General features: G+C 40.1%; 1 protein-coding gene across 1 annotated transcript in view; it reads right to left on the bottom strand.

Annotated features, from left to right (window-relative positions):
- Positions 1-4,804: 4,804 nt before the first annotated feature.
- Positions 4,805-18,843, bottom strand: part of stk38l (serine/threonine kinase 38 like) — a 99,354-nt gene continuing 85,315 nt past the window's right edge. The window contains exons 10-14 of the mRNA XM_062482875.1: positions 16,672-16,789; positions 15,619-15,742; positions 15,147-15,242; positions 5,572-5,663; positions 4,805-5,395 (exon numbers count right to left, since the gene is read on the bottom strand). Coding sequence (XP_062338859.1) covers positions 5,268-5,395; positions 5,572-5,663; positions 15,147-15,242; positions 15,619-15,742; positions 16,672-16,789 — 558 coding nt within the window. The 3' untranslated portion in view covers positions 4,805-5,267. The remainder of the gene's footprint in view (positions 5,396-5,571; positions 5,664-15,146; positions 15,243-15,618; positions 15,743-16,671; positions 16,790-18,843) is intronic.

Here is an 18,843-nt window from a genome sequence, read left to right as displayed (position 1 = left end):
GTATTGATATGATATGAAACGATGCGCCGTAGCCGGTATATTCTAGGCTTAAGTCATTCATGTCAGTAGCAGGCTGCAGTTGCTGACGATACATTTATTTAGTTTCACTGCCAGTAACCCCTTAACCAATGGTATGTGCTTTGAGCTTAAGTTGTCATGAGTATCTGGCAGTTTTCAGAAATAAAATCGGTGATTGGACGGCAAAGATATTAAGGCGGGAACCATGGGAATTGTATTTCCCATATTTGAATGGTCCGGCAGGAAAGGGTCGAGTGATATTATAGCAGATACTTTTTAATAGAGGGACTTTGGTGATATGAATTCCCCCCCAAATTATTCGAGTTACTTGAGCAGTTCACAATAAGGTCAATCAATCTTGTGAAGAGCACAAGCAAAATGGACAACAGCCGTACACTAAGTGGAGCAGCTAAACGAAAGCTAAGGAAAGAAAAAGAAGCAAGGCAAGCAGATATTGTCAATCAAGTTCCTCGCATTTCAAGTTTTTTCCAAAACATTCAAAAGGATGAGAACAAGAACATTGCAGCAGATGTTCACAAGCCCAAGATGGGAGGTGGTGGTGAGGAGGAGGAACAGCCTGGTAGCAGCAATGCTAGTGCTGCACCACCGTGGCTACTGTTGGCACCGGCGGGTGATGCTGTACCACCGGCACAGAGGCCACTGTTGGTAGGTGAGGAGGAGGAGACCGGTGCTATAGAAGAGGGTCAACAACGCCAAAATGCGTCGACTCCGCCGACTGTTAGCATCATGGAGGATAAGATACAGCCTTCTGAAGGAGAGGAGGGGCAGGGCGAGGCTTGGTTTGAAGCTGTAACTGACCCAGCTTTGTGGAGGAACACTCACGGTGAGAGGGCCAAAACATTTCTTATAGATAGAGGAGTTAAAGTGTTCCACAATCGGCGTGTACATTATCCAGCCTCTATTAGGGACAGTGGGATTGGTGGCAAGACTCGAGTGTTGACAAATGAGCAGCTTACATGCAGACTGCCCAATGGCAAAGTGGTTGATAGACAGTGGATAACTTATTCCCCATCCACAGGAAATATTTACTGTTTTCCATGCAAGCTGTTTTCCTCAAAAAAATCTCAAGCATTCGTTACTGGCTACTGTGACTGGAAACACCCGTAGCGAATCTGCGAGCACGAGACAAGTGCAGAACATGTAGCCTGCATGCTTGCCCTGCATCAGAGAGCCACAAGTGCCACCGTGGATTCCGACCTTGTTAAGCAAATCAATGGAGAGAAGCAATATTGGAGAGAGGTGCTTAGGAGAGTGGTCTCTGTCATTAAGTTCCTGGGGGAGAGGGGCCTCGCATTTAGGGGTTCACCACTCAATGGCAACTACTTGGGCATCTTGGAATTGTTGTCACAATTTGACCCGTTCTTGGCAGCACATATTAGCAAGTTTGGACAGACGGGTAGGGGCAATGTTTCGTATTTATCCTCAACAATTTGCGAGGAGTTCGTAGAACTTATGGGACAGAAAACGAAACAAGCAATTATAAATGAATTACAAAACGCAAAATATTTCTCTGTAATAGTCGACTCTATTCCTGATCTATCCCATGTAGATCAGCTCACATTTATATTTCGATTTGTGAACCAAACGGGCCATGTAGTGGACCGCTTTCTAGGATTCGAGCCCATCACTAGTCACACTGGGGAAAGTTTAGCAGACTGTGTTGTCTCAATGGTGCACGATCTTGGCCTAGACTTGACAAACTGCCGCGGACAATCGTATGACAATGCCTCCAATATGTCTGGAAAATACAATGGATTGCAGGCGCATCTAAAGAAGAGGAATCCATTGATTCACTATGTCCCCTGCGCTGCCCATTCTTTAAATCTGGTCGGAGTCAACAGTATTGAAGCCTGTAGCAATGTAGTTGGCAAATATTTTGACTTGTTGCAGTCTCTATATACGTTCATCTCCGCCTCCACGCATCGCTGGGGAACAGTATTTGGAGATTCAAATGTGCGCATCAATCTCACTCTTAAATCTCTCTCCACTACACGCTGGAGCTGCCGTGCTGACTCAACAAAAGAACTTTGGGAAAATTACCATAATATACAAGAGAGGCTCAGGACTTTGTCTACGGATGACACAGAAAAATCATATAATTTGCGTCATGTTGTCTGCTCAACTCCGGTGTCGTTGTTTCATACGGACTGTTATTAAGTAGTGTTTTGCAAGCGTTTTTTTGTGTGTGTGTGTGTGGGGGGGGGGGGCCCAGGGGATCGGTATCGGGTATCGACAGATACACAAAGCCCAGGCATCGGTATCGGGACTGAAAAAGTCGGATCGGTGCATCCCAAGAAGAAACCCACCCAAATTAGCTTTGGTTAAACATGCATGGGAGGAAATTGCCACAATTGTTACAAATCAAGTTCACATACATAGACATTTCTCATGAACATCTTTTTAATCATTGACATGAAAGGAATGTAACACAGCCATACAATAAATCAAAACAATGTAACGCTTCACAGGAAGAAGACCCTGGCCTAGCCAGCAGTGTGCACGGGCCAAGCATGCCGCATGCGCCCTTAAAATAGCATCTGAATAATGTGGCGGAATTGTTTTTCTGAAATTGCAAAATAGCACCAAGGAACGTTTGTGCCGGAACACGCCTCCTTTTTTCGTTGAACCGCACCCGGGAGTGCAAAGTCATTCCCTGATTTACAGACGTGCGTCTGTGGAGGGAAAAGTCTGCTTTGCGTCGAGTGCAAACTAGGAATGATACTTGCGTCGTTGACAAAGTCAATTGCACTGGGTGCAAGATAGGGCCCACAGTCCCTATGCAACTTGAAGGTTGCACCAGTTTATAAAGAAAAATGGGGAAAAATTCTGTTTGTAGATCTGCAAAGCTGATACAGACTTAACCAAATAAACTCAAGTCTGTTATTGCTTTCAAAGGTGCCTCTAGTAAATACTGACTTGAAGGGGATGAATACTTATGCAAAATATTATTTTGTGTTTTAAATGTCATTAAATTGCATCAACATGTTGAGATTTATTTTCACTTTAACATTATGAGTCCTTATCTGCTAATCAGTGTAAAAACATCCTAATTAAATCCATTGTGATTCAGTGTTGTAAAACAATAAAACATGATAGAGTCCACGGGGGTGAATACTTTTTATAGGTATTATAAATTGTTAGTCCATTTAATGTTAGCATTCATAACACTGTCAAGACAATGTAGCAAACATGATAATGCCAGAATAGTCTAAATTTGCAGCCATCACTTTTCAACAAACTATTAAACATAAAATGTCTCAGTCTGTATTTTACTCACAGACAAAATTACTATAAATAGAAAAAGAGCCTTCTAAAGGGGCATTTTAAACATGGGATCACTTGCTCTGTGGTCTAATTGGGCTAGGATCGATTAGTTATTTACATATGTTTATTATTATTAATACTTGTTGTCAATGATACTCTCCTGGGGGGTATTCCAGAAAGTGGGTTTAACAAACTGTGAGCCTAACCCTGAACTCTGAGTTGATTTACTCTAAAATGGGAAACTCTGACTTAAATGGCAGGTGAATTCTGTATGTAGAACTGTGGAATTTAAAGTAATATAATGTTTTCCCAGTTACCAGTAAAGGAGCTGTACAAACTGCATCTCATGAAGCAAGTGCAAAAAAAACTGACCAAAAGATGGTGTACTTAGGGCAGATTAAGAAGTCTGATCTTGAAACTGATGTGCTCGAACACCAGTTACAGATGGGTGCATAGTCATAGGTGAATAATGTTAATTGTAGGAACAATATATAAATACTCATTGTTGGATTTCTATTTGTAGGCAATAAAGATTACCAAATAAAATTTCAATGATTTGTCTTCATTTTATTGCCAAAAAGCCTTTGGTCGGTTCTGAGTGCACGTCCACGGTGTGTAACATTAGCGATGTAAGGGCAGAGAATGTTGCGAAATAAGATGATTGAGTGTGACGGAAAACAGTAAAGTTCACTTATGTATTCATCAGGGAATTAAAGCACATCTAATCTCGGGTTTATAATCCTCTCCCAACATAAGGCTAAACAAATAAAATGTTGTTCGAGATCGGTCAACTGAACCAGGAGAGGACACCCCATGTCTGCCAACTGTATCAGGCTCAGAAAGTGGGAGGGGATAGGTAGAAATGCAAAGTTTGTTAAGGAAAACCTGTCAGCAAGTAGGTTAGGCTCACAGAGTCGGTTATCATGGACACTGACCCACAGGTTGCGTTACCTCTCTTTCTGGAATGGAAAACCCAGAGTTTGCCTCATCTCAGGGTTAACCAACTCAGGGTTTTCACTAAACCCGGTTTCTTGAATACCCCAGACCACCTAGTCAGTATCGTTTCAGCAGACAAAGACAAGTAAAGAGGGACTGTCTTAAAATGTCTTAAAAGTTGAGAATTCCGTTTGCAGAGTAAAACCTCTGTATGTTATTGTCACAAGTAAGCAATGAACACCTAAGCCAGGGGTCCCCAAACTTTTTTCTGCAAGGGCCAGATAATTTTTCTTTTCTCTAATGTGGGGTCTGGTCGGTCTGTAACAGAAAAGTACATGGGCCGGAGTGACGACCAGTATTATTGTGAAGATTTTATTATGATTTGAAATGTATTTATTATGCTAGATTAGTTTATTATTTTGTTATGCACCGTACATATCAAGGGATATATAGCCTATTAAAAGAGCAATATTAATATCGTAATGACCTTTTTTCATATTCATTGCTATTGAAATTAAAACATTGACTTACTTATGCATATTAATCAGTGGAAACTATTTATTTATTTTTCTGGCATTGTTCAGAGGGCCGGTCCAAATGCGTTGGGGGACCGTATTCAGCCCGCGGGCCGTAGTTTGGGGACCCCTGACCTAAGCTATATCAGCGTTAAAGCCTCTGCAGTTTACGGTCTAAGCATTCTACCTCTCTATATAGGCTTACACTTGTTGCTACATCCATCACACATCTCATCACATCCTCTCTCAAAGTGAGAACCCTAAAATGAAGTCAGTAACACTAGATAAACAGCCAGGAATAAATCAGTCTATGCAATTCAGACGATATGACTATGCCACTCTTGTGATTGCTGTTTGTTTTTGTTGATGTGTCATTCATATTGTTGTAGTTCTGGCATTGTGACTGCATCAGAGTGAAATTTGTCAACTATCCTTCGTAATAATCAAAAGGGCATTGTCACAGCCTTCTTCCCAAAGATGTCTCAAGTGTCTAACTGTCTACCATTGTCCATTTCAAGCCTTTCCTGAATTCATATAGGTGGGAATGGTGCCTCGTTGAGTCAGCCCTTCAAATCGCTTGTAGGTATAGTTCAGAAACACCCAATCCTTGGACTTGAAGTCTGGCTCCGTAACATTGGCAACTGAAAATACAAAAGTATGGTAAGGGGGCCACAGTGAACTAGGAAGAATGGTATGTACATGTTGATTCACAGATAATTCATACTTTCTGAACGGACAAAAAGTCCGCCTAAATGACAAAAAGGTTCAGAATGGTTATATGTTCCTGAATTTGAGCAATTTGTTGAAAATATCTTACCTGGTTGAAGGATGTCTGACTCTGGGAAGTCATCAAAGTTTGATGTGTCGTCAATGCTTTTGATTTCAATGGAGATGGCCGCTGGTCTTTCCCTGTTGGAGATAGGAGACATAATCTCACTTAATTTACCATATCCAGTTAACTCAAATTATTGGCATCCCTGGTAAAGATGAGCAAAAAGGGTTATAATTGAGCTCACTGTCACACTGAAAAATTGAATTATTCTGAGGTAAATAATTCAGTCATAAAAAAAATATTATATATATAAAAAAGTACCACAATTATTTGCACCATTGCATTTAATGCTTTGTACCTCCCTTTGCTAATAAAACAACCTTCACAGACAAGATGATTCTCCTGTAACATCTAGTAAGGTTGGAAAATATAGAGTAAGGAATCTGAAACCATTCCTCCTTACAGTATATCTCCAGATCATCCAAGTTCCTAGGTCCTCTCTTGTGCACTCTCCTCTTCAGTTCAGCCCACAGGGGTTCAATAGTATGTAGGTCAGGGGACTGAAATGGCCATGCAGAAGCTTGATTTTGTGTTAAGTTAACCATTTGTGACACAGTCCAATGAAAAGGGGCTGTTGTCAGCATTCCGTATTGTCCGGTAGAAGCCGAAAATGCAGAAAGAAGAAGCCAATATAATAAACAACATGCTTAGGATCACTAAATACTCATAATTTGTTCTTGTTTGACTAAGCTTCCAGTTGAGTTGTGGGCACGTCATGCGTGATGTGATTTGCATCACGGTGCAGCCGGTTTTTCCCATGGCTACTTATGCTGGCGCGGTGGTACTAGCTTTAGGCCGAATCCCAATACTCTGTCTTACCCCTAGCCCTTTAGTTTACCTCTAGCCCTTGTGTCTCGAAACTGAGGGTTAAGGGCTACATATACCTATGAAATGAGACACCAGTTGGTTACGTATATCGATGTTTCCAAAGAAAGTGGTGTTATGCACTGATATCAAACGAAATTTGTTTGAAATTCGCTGCTAATGGAGTTTAATTAAAACTGTAGACATTCATGGAGTCCATTCAAGGCTAATCAGAGAAATGCGGGACTGTTGTGCAAATCAGCAATATAACATTAGCGTAGCAAACTAGCGATTTTTAAAAACGTTTCAATTAAGAACATGGTTGCAAATACATATGTACAGGACTGTGTAGAGCACAAAACAAGACTGCCGAAAATATTACATTTATGGGACTCTGTCCGCCATTGGTGCAGGTAGCGCTGTATTCACATACCCCTTGATTTCAATTAAGCTCCCGAGCTCACTTGGTTTTAAGGGGTGTATACACCTTCGTCTTATCCCTAGCCCTCGATCAAAAAGAGTATTGGGACACCACTTACTCTCACGGGAACGCGCAAAACTAAGGGCTAGGGGTAAGGGGTAGGTGTAAGACAGAGTATTGGCATTTGGCCTTAATGTTTCGTATGTAGGCAGTGTTTGTCTGTACAAAGTACAATCCTATCCCCCCTCCTAATCAAGAGGTGAATCGGCAGATTTGGTCTCGAGTCAAGTAACCTTAAATATAATGTTTCACAAGTAGTTGTGTGAACTTTCAAGCATGCCTTCTGTGTGTTCGGCATACATTTTTGTCATAGCCTACGTTCGTTTTAGCCTACATCCACTGACTAAATAGAATGAATAGGCTCATCTCGGATATTGCATTGTGCACAGGATGAATTTTTCTTTGTTTGACCTGGTAAACCGTGAATACATCTTTCAGGCTGTTTTCGGAAGATGCGATTTGCACCAACAAGTTAACACATAACATGAACCATAATCGGGCCAGGCACAGTGCAATGTAGTCAGTAAAAAAATACTGGTTGTTAAAACACACATCTAGGATAAGTCAAGAAAACAGGATCCTGGAATTTGATCGAATGCGAATATTGTTTTCTTTCTTTTTTCTTCACTGCGGTGAAATAACCGGCTCTAGACGCTACTAATGATTAACACAAAACAACCACATTTGTCTTTAGGCGTGAAAAAGTCTATAATCTTTGAAGCTGAATATCTGGAATAGAGCTTTCATGGTTTATCAACATTCGTGTATCTTCTTCAACTATTTTCCGACAACCGCCCCTTTTCACCAGAGTGTTTCACATTTTGTATCGGTTCGGAAAGAAAATGATCCAGCCCTGACTCCATTTTAGTTTCCTGGCAGTGGCAGCAATATTCAGATGAAAGATCATCAATACATGAAAATGTCACTTTAGGAGGTTATTTAACATTAATATGAGTTCCTCTAGCCTGCCTTTGGTCCCCCAGTGGCTAGACATTTTGATAGGTGTAAACCAAGCCCTGGGTATTCTTCCCGCCTTTGAGTAAATGAAAGCTCACACGCTCCGAAAATGTTCCTCTTATGTCGTCATAAGAGGAAAGGTTACCTCCCCTTTCTCTGCTTTGCCTGCCCAGAGAATCTGGCCCGCAATGAGAAAATGAACTACGACCGTGCAAGTGCGATACCGATTTTTCCTCGAGAGACATGGCTTGCAAACGACCGAAGCATGGCAGTTAGCCCCACCTCTCTCCTCCTCATGGCATTTAAAGCTACAGACACAGAAATGTCCTAAGGCAAGCTCATTGTGGGACTGCTCGTAGTGGCTGTAATTCTGCAGCAAGGCTGAATTTCGGGAAACAGGCTTCAGATACAGTATTAGGGTACCACTAAGCCTATATAAAAGCATCCAAAAACAGCATGTCATGGGACCTTTAAGGGTACTTGACTCAAGACCAAATCTGCCGATTTACTACTTGGTGATTAGGAGGGGGGATTTGATATCGCACTTTGTAAAGACAAAGACAGCCTACCTATAAAACATTACAGCAATTATAGGCTGATCGATTCCTATGGGATTTGCACTAGAAAGATAGCCTACTGAATTGAGTTGGGAAATAGGGGTAGAGTTTGCCTCTGTTATGACATAATGTTCACTGTATTAACTGTCTTCCTAGTTGTTGTAGATAGGCCGCCAACTTGATTTATCGAATGCAAAATTTGTTTGCACACAATGCGATACTGCTCATGCGCAACCCAAGATCCACACTGGGGCCTGGGGTCCCAATGTTACAGTAATAAATACATTTCCAATACAAGTTACACCTGCCTCATATTCGCAATGGGCCTACTTGGACCATGCCCTGACAATAAATGAAGAACAATAAATGTTTTGCCAGGATAACTGGATCTATCAGACCTTTAAATGTTTATGATGTCCCTGTGTGTTTATACTTTTGACTCGGGACAACAACGTGATAATTGTCAGCCAACAATAGAATGTTGATCATGTCGGGCTACGCATTAATAGACCAACTGCAATCTAACCCTCAACGTGTGGGACACCCTATGTAATAAATTACATTTTGCTGAATGATTGAAGGGCTAGATAACAATTGTTGTAATGAAATAGTCACCGACTATCACTACCGAAATGAATAGATTGACAAAGGCCACTTCAGTTTACGACCTTGCCTTGGCTGCGTGTAAGAAGCGCCATCTAGCGATCATTAGGGGAAAATTGACCCCCTATCCGCGCTAAAAGTAGCCAGTTGAACCATGATGCAAATGAAATCATATCACATATGACGCGCCCACAACTCAACAGGAAGCTTAGGTAAACAAGAACAAATTAGGAGTATTTTGTGATCCTAAACATGCTGTTCATTATATTGAGTGACTTCTTCAACACTTTAACTTTTCTAATATGCAAGAAAAGGAAAACTGTAATAAAAATAAAAGTTCGTGCCACAAATATTTCTTACTCTTGTGATCAAAACATTGCTCTGAAGCTCAATTAGGAGGTTCTGTAAATATTTTTTTCCCCGGAAGTTTTGCCCCGCCCACTTTTTGTTTAAGCCACACCCATTCCGAGAACGGACACGGATACTGATCATTTAGTTGGTTAACAGATATAAAATCTATATATAAAATGTTTATAGTCGGGCCAGACATTTATAGACCAACAGCAGTCTAACCCGCAACGTGTGTGACATCTTAGGCTATAATAAATTACATTATGCTGAATGATTGAAGAGCTAGATGGGATCAGAAGTAGTGCACACCCAAACAGCGTCTCACAAATTCTGATCTCCATACCGCTCCATCTAACATAACACAAAGACAATTTCATACAGCTCCATCTAGCATTATAGATTGGAACTGGATAATCCAGTAGACACCAGGGGGGTATTCGTCGTAGCTCGCTAAGCGGTTTAGCAAGCTAATTTTCAGGCTAAGATAAAAAACGCCCCTCTTTTTGGTTCGTGGAAGCAACTTTCGATAAATCACCATAGTAACATATCAATTAGCACTAACCTGCTCCAGAGCAGGCTAACGTAAGTGTAGCTGGATAAGCTTGCCACACCCCCGGGAAATAACATGGCAGCTCCCTTTTTGAGAGACCCAGTTGACCAAGGAGCTATATTTTAGTTCGATTAGCTTTCCATACCAATAGAGTTCTTCGCGATTGCCAATATCCTTTATTTCACACGGATGAGTTCTTGTTTGAGCGATATCGATTCAGCCGACAAGGACTCATTTATTTGCAAGACCTTCTCGGGCCGTACATTGCAAATATCACACGCCGCAGCAAGCTTTATGCTTTATTATTTGCTTATGCTGCTGTATGTGAATATGTAACGCTATGGTTTACGAAATGTCTTGTCTTATCTGTTGTGCCTGTGCTTTTTATATGTTTCACTGTGGGAGAGTGGGAAACGTCATATCGATTCCTTTTTATGTCTTGACATGTGAAGAAATTGACAATAAAGCTACTTGACACTTTAACTGTGCTTCAGACTGCATAGCCTTGAGGTTTTTTGCGTCAGGTAGGCTGTAGGCTACATTTTTATACAGTATAGGCGATGCAGAAAACATTGGCAAAGCCGCAGCATGCGTTGCTGTAAGAAAAGTGTACTTGGCGCTTAACCAGCTGATGAATCAATTCATCATATTCCCTGGCCATGTCCCAGTCAATGAAATCAAAGAGGGATTTACACATAGGCCTACATGCATATACACATAGATAGTACATGATATAAGCGCAGTAGCCTACATATATCCTCATTGGCCTTGTTTTTATCTAGCCTACTTATTCTGAAAGAGTTGAGATCGTTATTTTCGCTAGCAAGATCTCATTCGATTATTAATTTCCATTAAGCCTACTGCCAGCAGGCACATTTCTTTAAATGTGATCTGATTGATTGGGGTAATGAGGCACTTAAGATGAGCCTATAAATTTCCCCAAAACTTTCGCATTTAGCTTATCGGCAATTTTTTGCCAAGCTGCTTGTCTTGTTCTGGCAGCGGTGGCGGTGTTTGACTTAGCCATGATAATATGCTTATTGCCTTCGTAGAGACTCATTATAATAGTTTGCTCGGATGGCGAGAATAGCCTATCACCGCTCTCTCTCTTTCGTCTTTTCCACCATTATACCGTTAGAAAATCACGGTTTTGGTGATCGACCTTTCCTGCCTTTTGAAGTAGGACGTGCACGTGCAATTTCCCTGATAAGTTTAGCCTGATTGAAATTAACCACATGATTTGGATGCGGATCAGCCGTTGAAGAACCGATATTTGCTGTTCTCACTCATCTCGCTAATGTTAACGGGCTAAAGGGACAATTGATTAACTTAGCTTCAACCCTTACGACGAACGGGGCCCAGCACTACTCAGCTGATACAACCAGAACTCTCAAGAACATCCTTCAACACACCATTTTATAGCACACAGTTCTAAAATGTCATGGGTCCATCCACAATCATAATACAGATATGCAGCTGTCCCATGACACTTCTGTTATTGGCTCACTCCTTAAAATAGTATCATTTCAGCTGTAACAATAGTTACCCCCAGACCTGGGCCCCGTTCGTCGTAAGGGTTGAAGCTAAGTTAATCAATTGTCCCTTTAGCCCGTTAACATTAGCGAGATGAGTGAGAACAGCAAATATCGGTTCGTCAACGGCTGATTGATCCGCATCCAAATCATGTGGTTAATTTCAATCAGGCTAAACTTATCAGGGAAATTGCACGTGCACGTCCTACTTCAAAAGGCAGGAAAGGTCGATCATCAAAACCGTGATTTTCTAACGGTATGATGGCGGAAAAGACGAAAGAGAGAGCGGTGATAGGCTATTCTCGCCATCCGAGCAAACTATTATAATGAGTCTCTAAGAAGACAATAAGCATATTATCATGGCTAAGTCAAACACCGCCACCGCTGCCAGAGCAAGACAAGCAGCTTAGCAAAAAATTGCCGATAAGCTAAATGCGAAGGTTTTGGGGAAATGTATAGGCTCATCTTAAGTGCCTCATTACCCCAATCAATCAGATCACATTTCTTTAAATGTGCCTGCTGGTATAGGCTTAATGGAAATTAATAATCGAATGAGATCTTGCTAGCGAAAATAATGATCTCAACTCTTTCAGAATAAGTAGGCTATATAAAAACAAGGCCAAAGAGTATCTAATTGATACGAATTCATAGACAACTAGAGAGGGTACAATTTCTGGGGAAATTGTAGGGTGTGCTTGCTTGCGTCGGTTGCACAGGGGTCCATTTTTGAATGACATTTTTACAACTGATATTTCTGTATACTTTATATAAAAATGCATACTTATTATTTATAAAGATTACATAGATTTAAAAGCATTTTTTTTTGCTGCTCATTTACAACTGAAAATACGAGTGAAGTGTAGAATGAAATAGATGTCTTATTTCACCTGCAAGAGGCAGCCTCATCGTTGAATCAAAACGAATAAATTTGGCAGACCGGTGTAAAAATTGACCTAATCTCTATGACTTAAACGTCCTTTTAAGTTTTTCCCTTCTCGTGATATTTTAAGGAATTTAGCCTACTCATATTGCATTCATTCATGAATAAAGAACCCCCTTTGAAGATTATTCTACGACGTTACCGGCAGTAGAAGATGGAATCGCGATTCAAACAGTACCATCTGCTAACTGAAAATATGCCCCCAAAAACGTAAATAAGCTTGACATTTATTTAGTGGAAAATCGCTTTCATAAAAAGCTCACTGGTAGTGATAATTGTCAGTAACAACGCCAAGTGCGATATAGCCCTGTGTGGAGAAGCTGCCCCGGTAAATTGTACTACTACGGTACAGTACTAGACTACTGCTGTGTTCGTCTTGGTAGCGATTGCGTTGGTTGAATTGGATTTAACGTTCCGTTGTACGGTTTAGGCTGAAATTAATTATTTTCATGAACAGATTGACAAAGTTTAGGCTGTGGCAATGAAGTTAAGGTTAGCAGTTAGATAGACTTTTGATTTAAGTAAGGGGAGTGCCGAACATGTTCTGTCGCCGTTTGACTTCCTACAGCTGTGTAGATGTTTTTGTAGTGTCTCGCGTAGGCTACAGAGTTGCAGTGAGCAACACTGGTTTGAAACCACAGGTAATGATAATTTCACCAACAAATTGTTTACTTGTAATGTAATGTCATAATAAATCCTACAACGAAAATGTATTTGTGAGGAATGTTTATTTTAACGATTGAAAACAGATGCATCATAGACCACTGTAGTATGTGTTGCCCGGGCAACAGAGGCTAATGTCATGATGCTAATACTTCAGTGACATAGTAGACTACTGTTTCCGAAAGTAGATGTACTTCCTTAATAAAATCAGCTTATATTGTACATTACACGTCACAATTGTGTGTCATATCAGAAAGTAAAATTAGTAAATAGTTATCACCCTGGCCTCTTTGCTTGTGGCGTTTCTGAAGCTGCCTTGCAGTAAAGCAGTTAGCTTAGCTATCTCCCAGAAGTTAACGAGCTGCTAAACTAATGTTCTGCTAGAGGTAGTCACGCGAGTTTTCGTGACGTTAGTGACGTAAGTAGCGTCATTGACTGTGGCTAGCAAGTTAGCCACCGTTAGCTTCACTTTTCGCCACAAAAACTTAATTTCCACTTAAACCATGCAACGGAACGTAAATCCCAATAGAAGCAACTCAATGGCTACCAAGACGAAACTTTTGACACCTAGGTTGTGTATGTAGGCCAAATATTGACTGAGTTTTAGGGGGGCAAAAAGACATAATAATAATAATATATATGTGAGAGAACAAAGGTTGTGCCCTTGCCGAAGGCAAAGCACACCCAATTATGAGGATATGTAGGCTACTGTGCTTATATCATGTACTATATATGTGTATATGCAAGTAGGCCTATGTGTAAATCCCTCTTTGATTTCATTGACTGGGACATGGCCAGGGAATATGATGAATTGATTCATCAGCTGGTTAAGCGCCAAGTACACTTTTCTTACAGCAACGCATGCTGCGGCTTTGCCAATGTTTTCTGCATCACCTATACTGTATAAAAATGTAGCCTACAGCCTACCTGACGCAAAAAACCTCAAGGCTATGCAGTCTGAAGCACAGTTAAAGTGTCAAGTAGCTTTATTGTCAATTTCTTCACATGTCAAGACATAAAAAGGAATCGATATGACGTTTCCCACTCTCCCACAGTGAAACATATAAAAAGCACAGGCACAACAGATAAGACAAGACATTTCGTAAAACATAGCGTTACATATTCACATACAGCAGCATAAGCTAATAATAAAGCATAAAGCTTGCTGCGGCGTGTGATATTTGCAATGTACGGCCCGAGAAGGTCTTGCAAATAAATTAGTCCTTGTCGGCTGAATCAATATCGCTCAAACAAGAACTCATCCGTGTGAAATAAAGGATATTGGCAATCGCGAAGAACTCTATTGGTATGGAAAGCTAATCGAACTAAAATATAGCTCCTTGGTCAACTGGGTCTCTCAAAAAGGGAGTTGCCATGTTATTTTCCGGGGGTGTGGCAAGCTTATCCAGCTACACTTACGTTAGCCTGCTCTGGAGCAGGTTAGTGCTAATTGATATTTTACTATGGTGATTTATCGAAAGTTGCTTCCACGAACCAAAAAGAGGGGCGTTTTTTATCTTAGCCTGAAAATTAGCTCGCTAAACCGCTTAGCAAGCTACGACGAATAACCCCCTGCTGTCTCTAATCACCTTCCCCAGGTAATATACTCATGCCGCAAGTCTCTCAAAGTCAGGGAGTCAAAACTCCAGATGACCTCTACCCCAAATGGACAGCTGTCCTTTTACAGGCATCAGCAAACTCAAAAGTAATCTACCACAAACAAACCCCCAACTTCTCTAGTCATAAGCAACACTTCAGACTCAACTTAATCATTCCCCCTCCTGTAAGCAACAAAAGTTTTCATAGCATGTGTCTCTTTAACATCAAACATAGAAGCCTAAAAATCAAATCACATTTAAACCACATACATTTTTACATACAGCCGAAATGTCTACATGTGCATGATGTTTGATTTACAGTAGAACAACATAGCTACAATGTTTTAACTGGTGAAAGTGATGTTTGCTAGAACAAAACCTTGTTTGTGCACAGTAGTATTAGGGTTGTAGTGGTCTTTTGAATTTAATATATTATCAAGCTTTTCGCAAACTGTAACTCATCACAGAACTCCTGGAGATACAATTTGAGCACACACAACAAATAAAGCACTTAATACACAAACCTGATGTGCTCCCAGTCTACCGGCTCAAAGAATGCGTGGCTTTTTATCTCCTCAACACTCATCGCACCAATTCGGTTTTCAGCATCATTACAATACCTGTAATGGTAAGGGAATTAAAAATAATACATTGTATTTATGTAGCACCTTTCTCACACTCAGTGATGCTTTACAGAGGCATATACAAAAAGTAAATAATAAAAAGTAAATATAAAATAAAGATGAACTATGTAAAAACACCTCATGCACTACCACATGAAGACAACATTAAAATGCAATTCAGTACACTGAAATACAGCTTGTCAAATAACCCTAAACTATAAATCGCTAATCATTATGGATAGGTTTTTATACACAATAATCTAGAAGAACCCCTATCACTGATATACTTTAGGAACACTCACAAAGACATGATCATTTACAATTACCGTTAAAATGAGCTTCATAAATACAGTCCATTAACTATTTTACAAACCTGAGAATCAAATCCTTAGCCCTCTCTGATATGGGCACCTCAGGTGGGAAGACAAGAGTCTCCTTCCAGTTCATTACCTTCCTATAAGTCTCTTGTGGTGTCTCAGAGCAGAACGGGGGATACCCTATAGAGTCAGGTAAAATAATGTTTGGGTTAAAAAAATACTTATTCAGGAGTTTAGGTGAACAAATCTCCTGAGTAGATTCATGCCACTACAAAACAAAGTAACTGTATGTCAAATTTCAACATCTCACATTAACATATCATGAAAAATATACTTTGTATTGTAAAACAAGAAGCTGGTAGGGGGGAGAATAGGATAAGGGAGGTAGGAGGTCTATAGAATGTTCACCTTTGGAACCAGCAGAGCATGTTAGATGGGAGATACGCTGTCCCCAAATCTCATTCATGTATTCTAAATATCTAATGATTTAGTCATGAGACAATCAAGTAACTGTAACACATTGCAGCCTGCATTCCTTATTGACATCAAGTTCATAACTTTTCATTATCAGCTTTTTACATTAATCAACAAAGGCCAAGAATACTCTGATGCTGTCTCACATACAGAATGCAGATGCAGGGAGATTTAGGGTAATGAGTAAAAGTTGTACATCCCTAAAAACAATGACGATTAAATACATTTAATTCAGCCAAATTCATCCAAAGCCTCTGAGTCCAAGGGTAAAATCTCCACACCAGCATTATCCATGCTCACATTTTACAAATTAAAGCAAAACCATGCATAGGCAGGTGCGTTAACAATGGCAAGATCCTCACATTTTGTATAAAACTGAAAGGCTAATCTCATATTGAGATTTTATCACTAAAAAAGTTGTCTGAGTGATGGAACCGTTTTGAACCTGTTTTTTGATCGTCCACTTGGAGCTTCCCAGTTTACAGTAGGTACAGAATGGGGTTTAAAAATATGCCTATTCAAGTTGACATTGTCCATTGTTATAACTGCAGACACGAAGCTTGCGCTCCAATATGCAGCCAAATGTAAGCAAATGTGTTTTTCTATTAAATTATACAACGCTCACATATATGTACCTATAAGCATTTCATACATAATGACTCCCAGGGACCACCAGTCACACAGTTTATTGTATCCAGTCTGTATGAAGACCTCTGGGGCGATGTAGTCTGGAGTTCCTACAGTAGAGTAAGCCTGGATGAAAGAAATCAATATGAGGTTAAAACAAAAACTTACGAGATTCAAACATTAACTTATCATGTGTCTTATTTGTAGTGTATTCTTGGAACTTAATTCATCCATCTTAACCCTTTGATACACAAGCTATGCAAACACCTTCTAATGCAGAACATGGGTCTAAAATGACCCGCATTCATTTCCTATGATATTTCATGTCTGGCTGAGTGTTTCTTTGCTATATCTTTTGAAATCAATTAATTTCATTATTTAATATTCAAATTATATAAGTATCTTGTTTTTGATTACCACAAATGATTATTTAAATTTTTGTCTTTCTTACTTTCTGAGCATCTTTTTTGTTGTTGTTACTACATCAACTTTACAGACATGGGTCAATTTTTTAAAATAACAAAACAACAGTAGAAACACTTTTTTGTGAATGCTATTTAACCCGTTAAGGAGTAGCGTTGCACATATGTGATCTTTCAAATGCGGGTCTCACAGCGTAACGTCGCATATATGTGATTTCGAACATTCCAACTGGATATTTTCCGATGGACAAAAACTATGCCACAAACGCTTTAGTATGGCTTCAAAATGTACTAATGAGAAGGCTAACAAGTAACACTAGCATGGTAGTAGCATCGCTACAAGTATTATGCTAGCTAACTTATGAAAATCAAATTCCTGTTGTCTTTCTAGGCTAAACAAAATGTCCCTATTTTCCTTTCCTTTAATTATATATATATAACCTTTATTTAACCAGGAAGTCCCATTGAGATTAAAATCTCTTTTTTGAGGGAGACCTGGCCAAGACATGCAGCAGCATAAAAAACACAGAGTTACAGACAGAAAAACACAGAACAAGACAAGTTAAAATAAACTAAAAGCTAAGAGCTAAGAAACAGTGACGTAGAGTTAATTTAAGAAACACTTACATATTAGGGAACCTGCCTCTATTTCTTTCATTCGAGATTTAAAAGTAGTCAGTGATATTAGTTCCCTGAGCTTTAAAACATTCTGCAACATATTCCATGATGAGGGGGCAGAGTACCCAAAAGCCCTTTTTCCCATTTCCGTTCTGGCATTTGGAACAGTGAGCATAAAAAAGTCCAGAGATCGCAAAGAATATTGTCCGACACTTCTCTGGTTGATGCAAACACACAGGTAGTTAGGGAGCAGACCAAGGATTGCCTTATAAATAAGGGTGTACCAATGAGAGAGCCTACGGGTGGCCAAAGCAGGCCATCCTACCCGAGAGTATAACTCACAATGGTGAGTCAGAGCCTTACAGTTTGTAATGAACCGCAGCGAAGCATGGTAAGCTGCGTCCACCCTACGAAGACAGTTAGCAGAGGCGTGCATATAAAGAAGATCACCATAGTCCAACACAGGTAAAAAAGTAGCAGCAACTAATCGCTTTTTTACATTACTGGAAAAGCACAGCTTATTTCGAAAATAAAAACCCAGTTTTAACCTCAACTTTTTCACCAGGTACTGTACATGTGGCTGAAAGGTGAGGGAGTCATCAATCAGAATACCCAGATATTTATAAGAGTCAACGACCTCTATTTCACTCCCTTCAAGAGTGACCACCGAAGGGATATTCTGCGGCCTACTCCAACTGTTTGAAAACAACATAAGTTTAGTCTTATCTGTATTTAAAACAAGTTTCAGTCGAAAAAGGGTATCTTGAACAACATTAAAAGCATTTTGCAGGAGATCGATTGCCTGCACGAGAGTTGACGCACAGCAATATATCACAGTGTCATCCGCATAGAAGTGACAGTTAGCGTCCACCACATTATGGCCCAGATTATTTATATAAATAGTAAATAAAAGTGGACCTAATACCGATCCTTGTGGCACCCCTTTACAGACGGTAGCAATATCAGAGGATAGACCCTCATATCGGATGCACTGAGACCTATTCTCAATGTAACTCGTGAACCAAGCGACCGCTTGTTCCGAGAGTCCTGAGTTGAGGAGCCTCAGCCTTAAAACATCCTGGTAAACTGTGTCAAATGCTTTGGAGAGATCAATAAACAGTGACGCACAATGTTGCTTCT

The sequence above is a fragment of the Osmerus eperlanus genome, chromosome 17, assembly GCF_963692335.1.
Source record: "Osmerus eperlanus chromosome 17, fOsmEpe2.1, whole genome shotgun sequence".
Lineage (NCBI taxonomy): Eukaryota > Metazoa > Chordata > Actinopteri > Osmeriformes > Osmeridae > Osmerus > Osmerus eperlanus.
The sequence above is the reverse complement of the archived record's forward strand: the minus strand, read 5'-3'. Positions and strand labels throughout refer to the sequence as shown.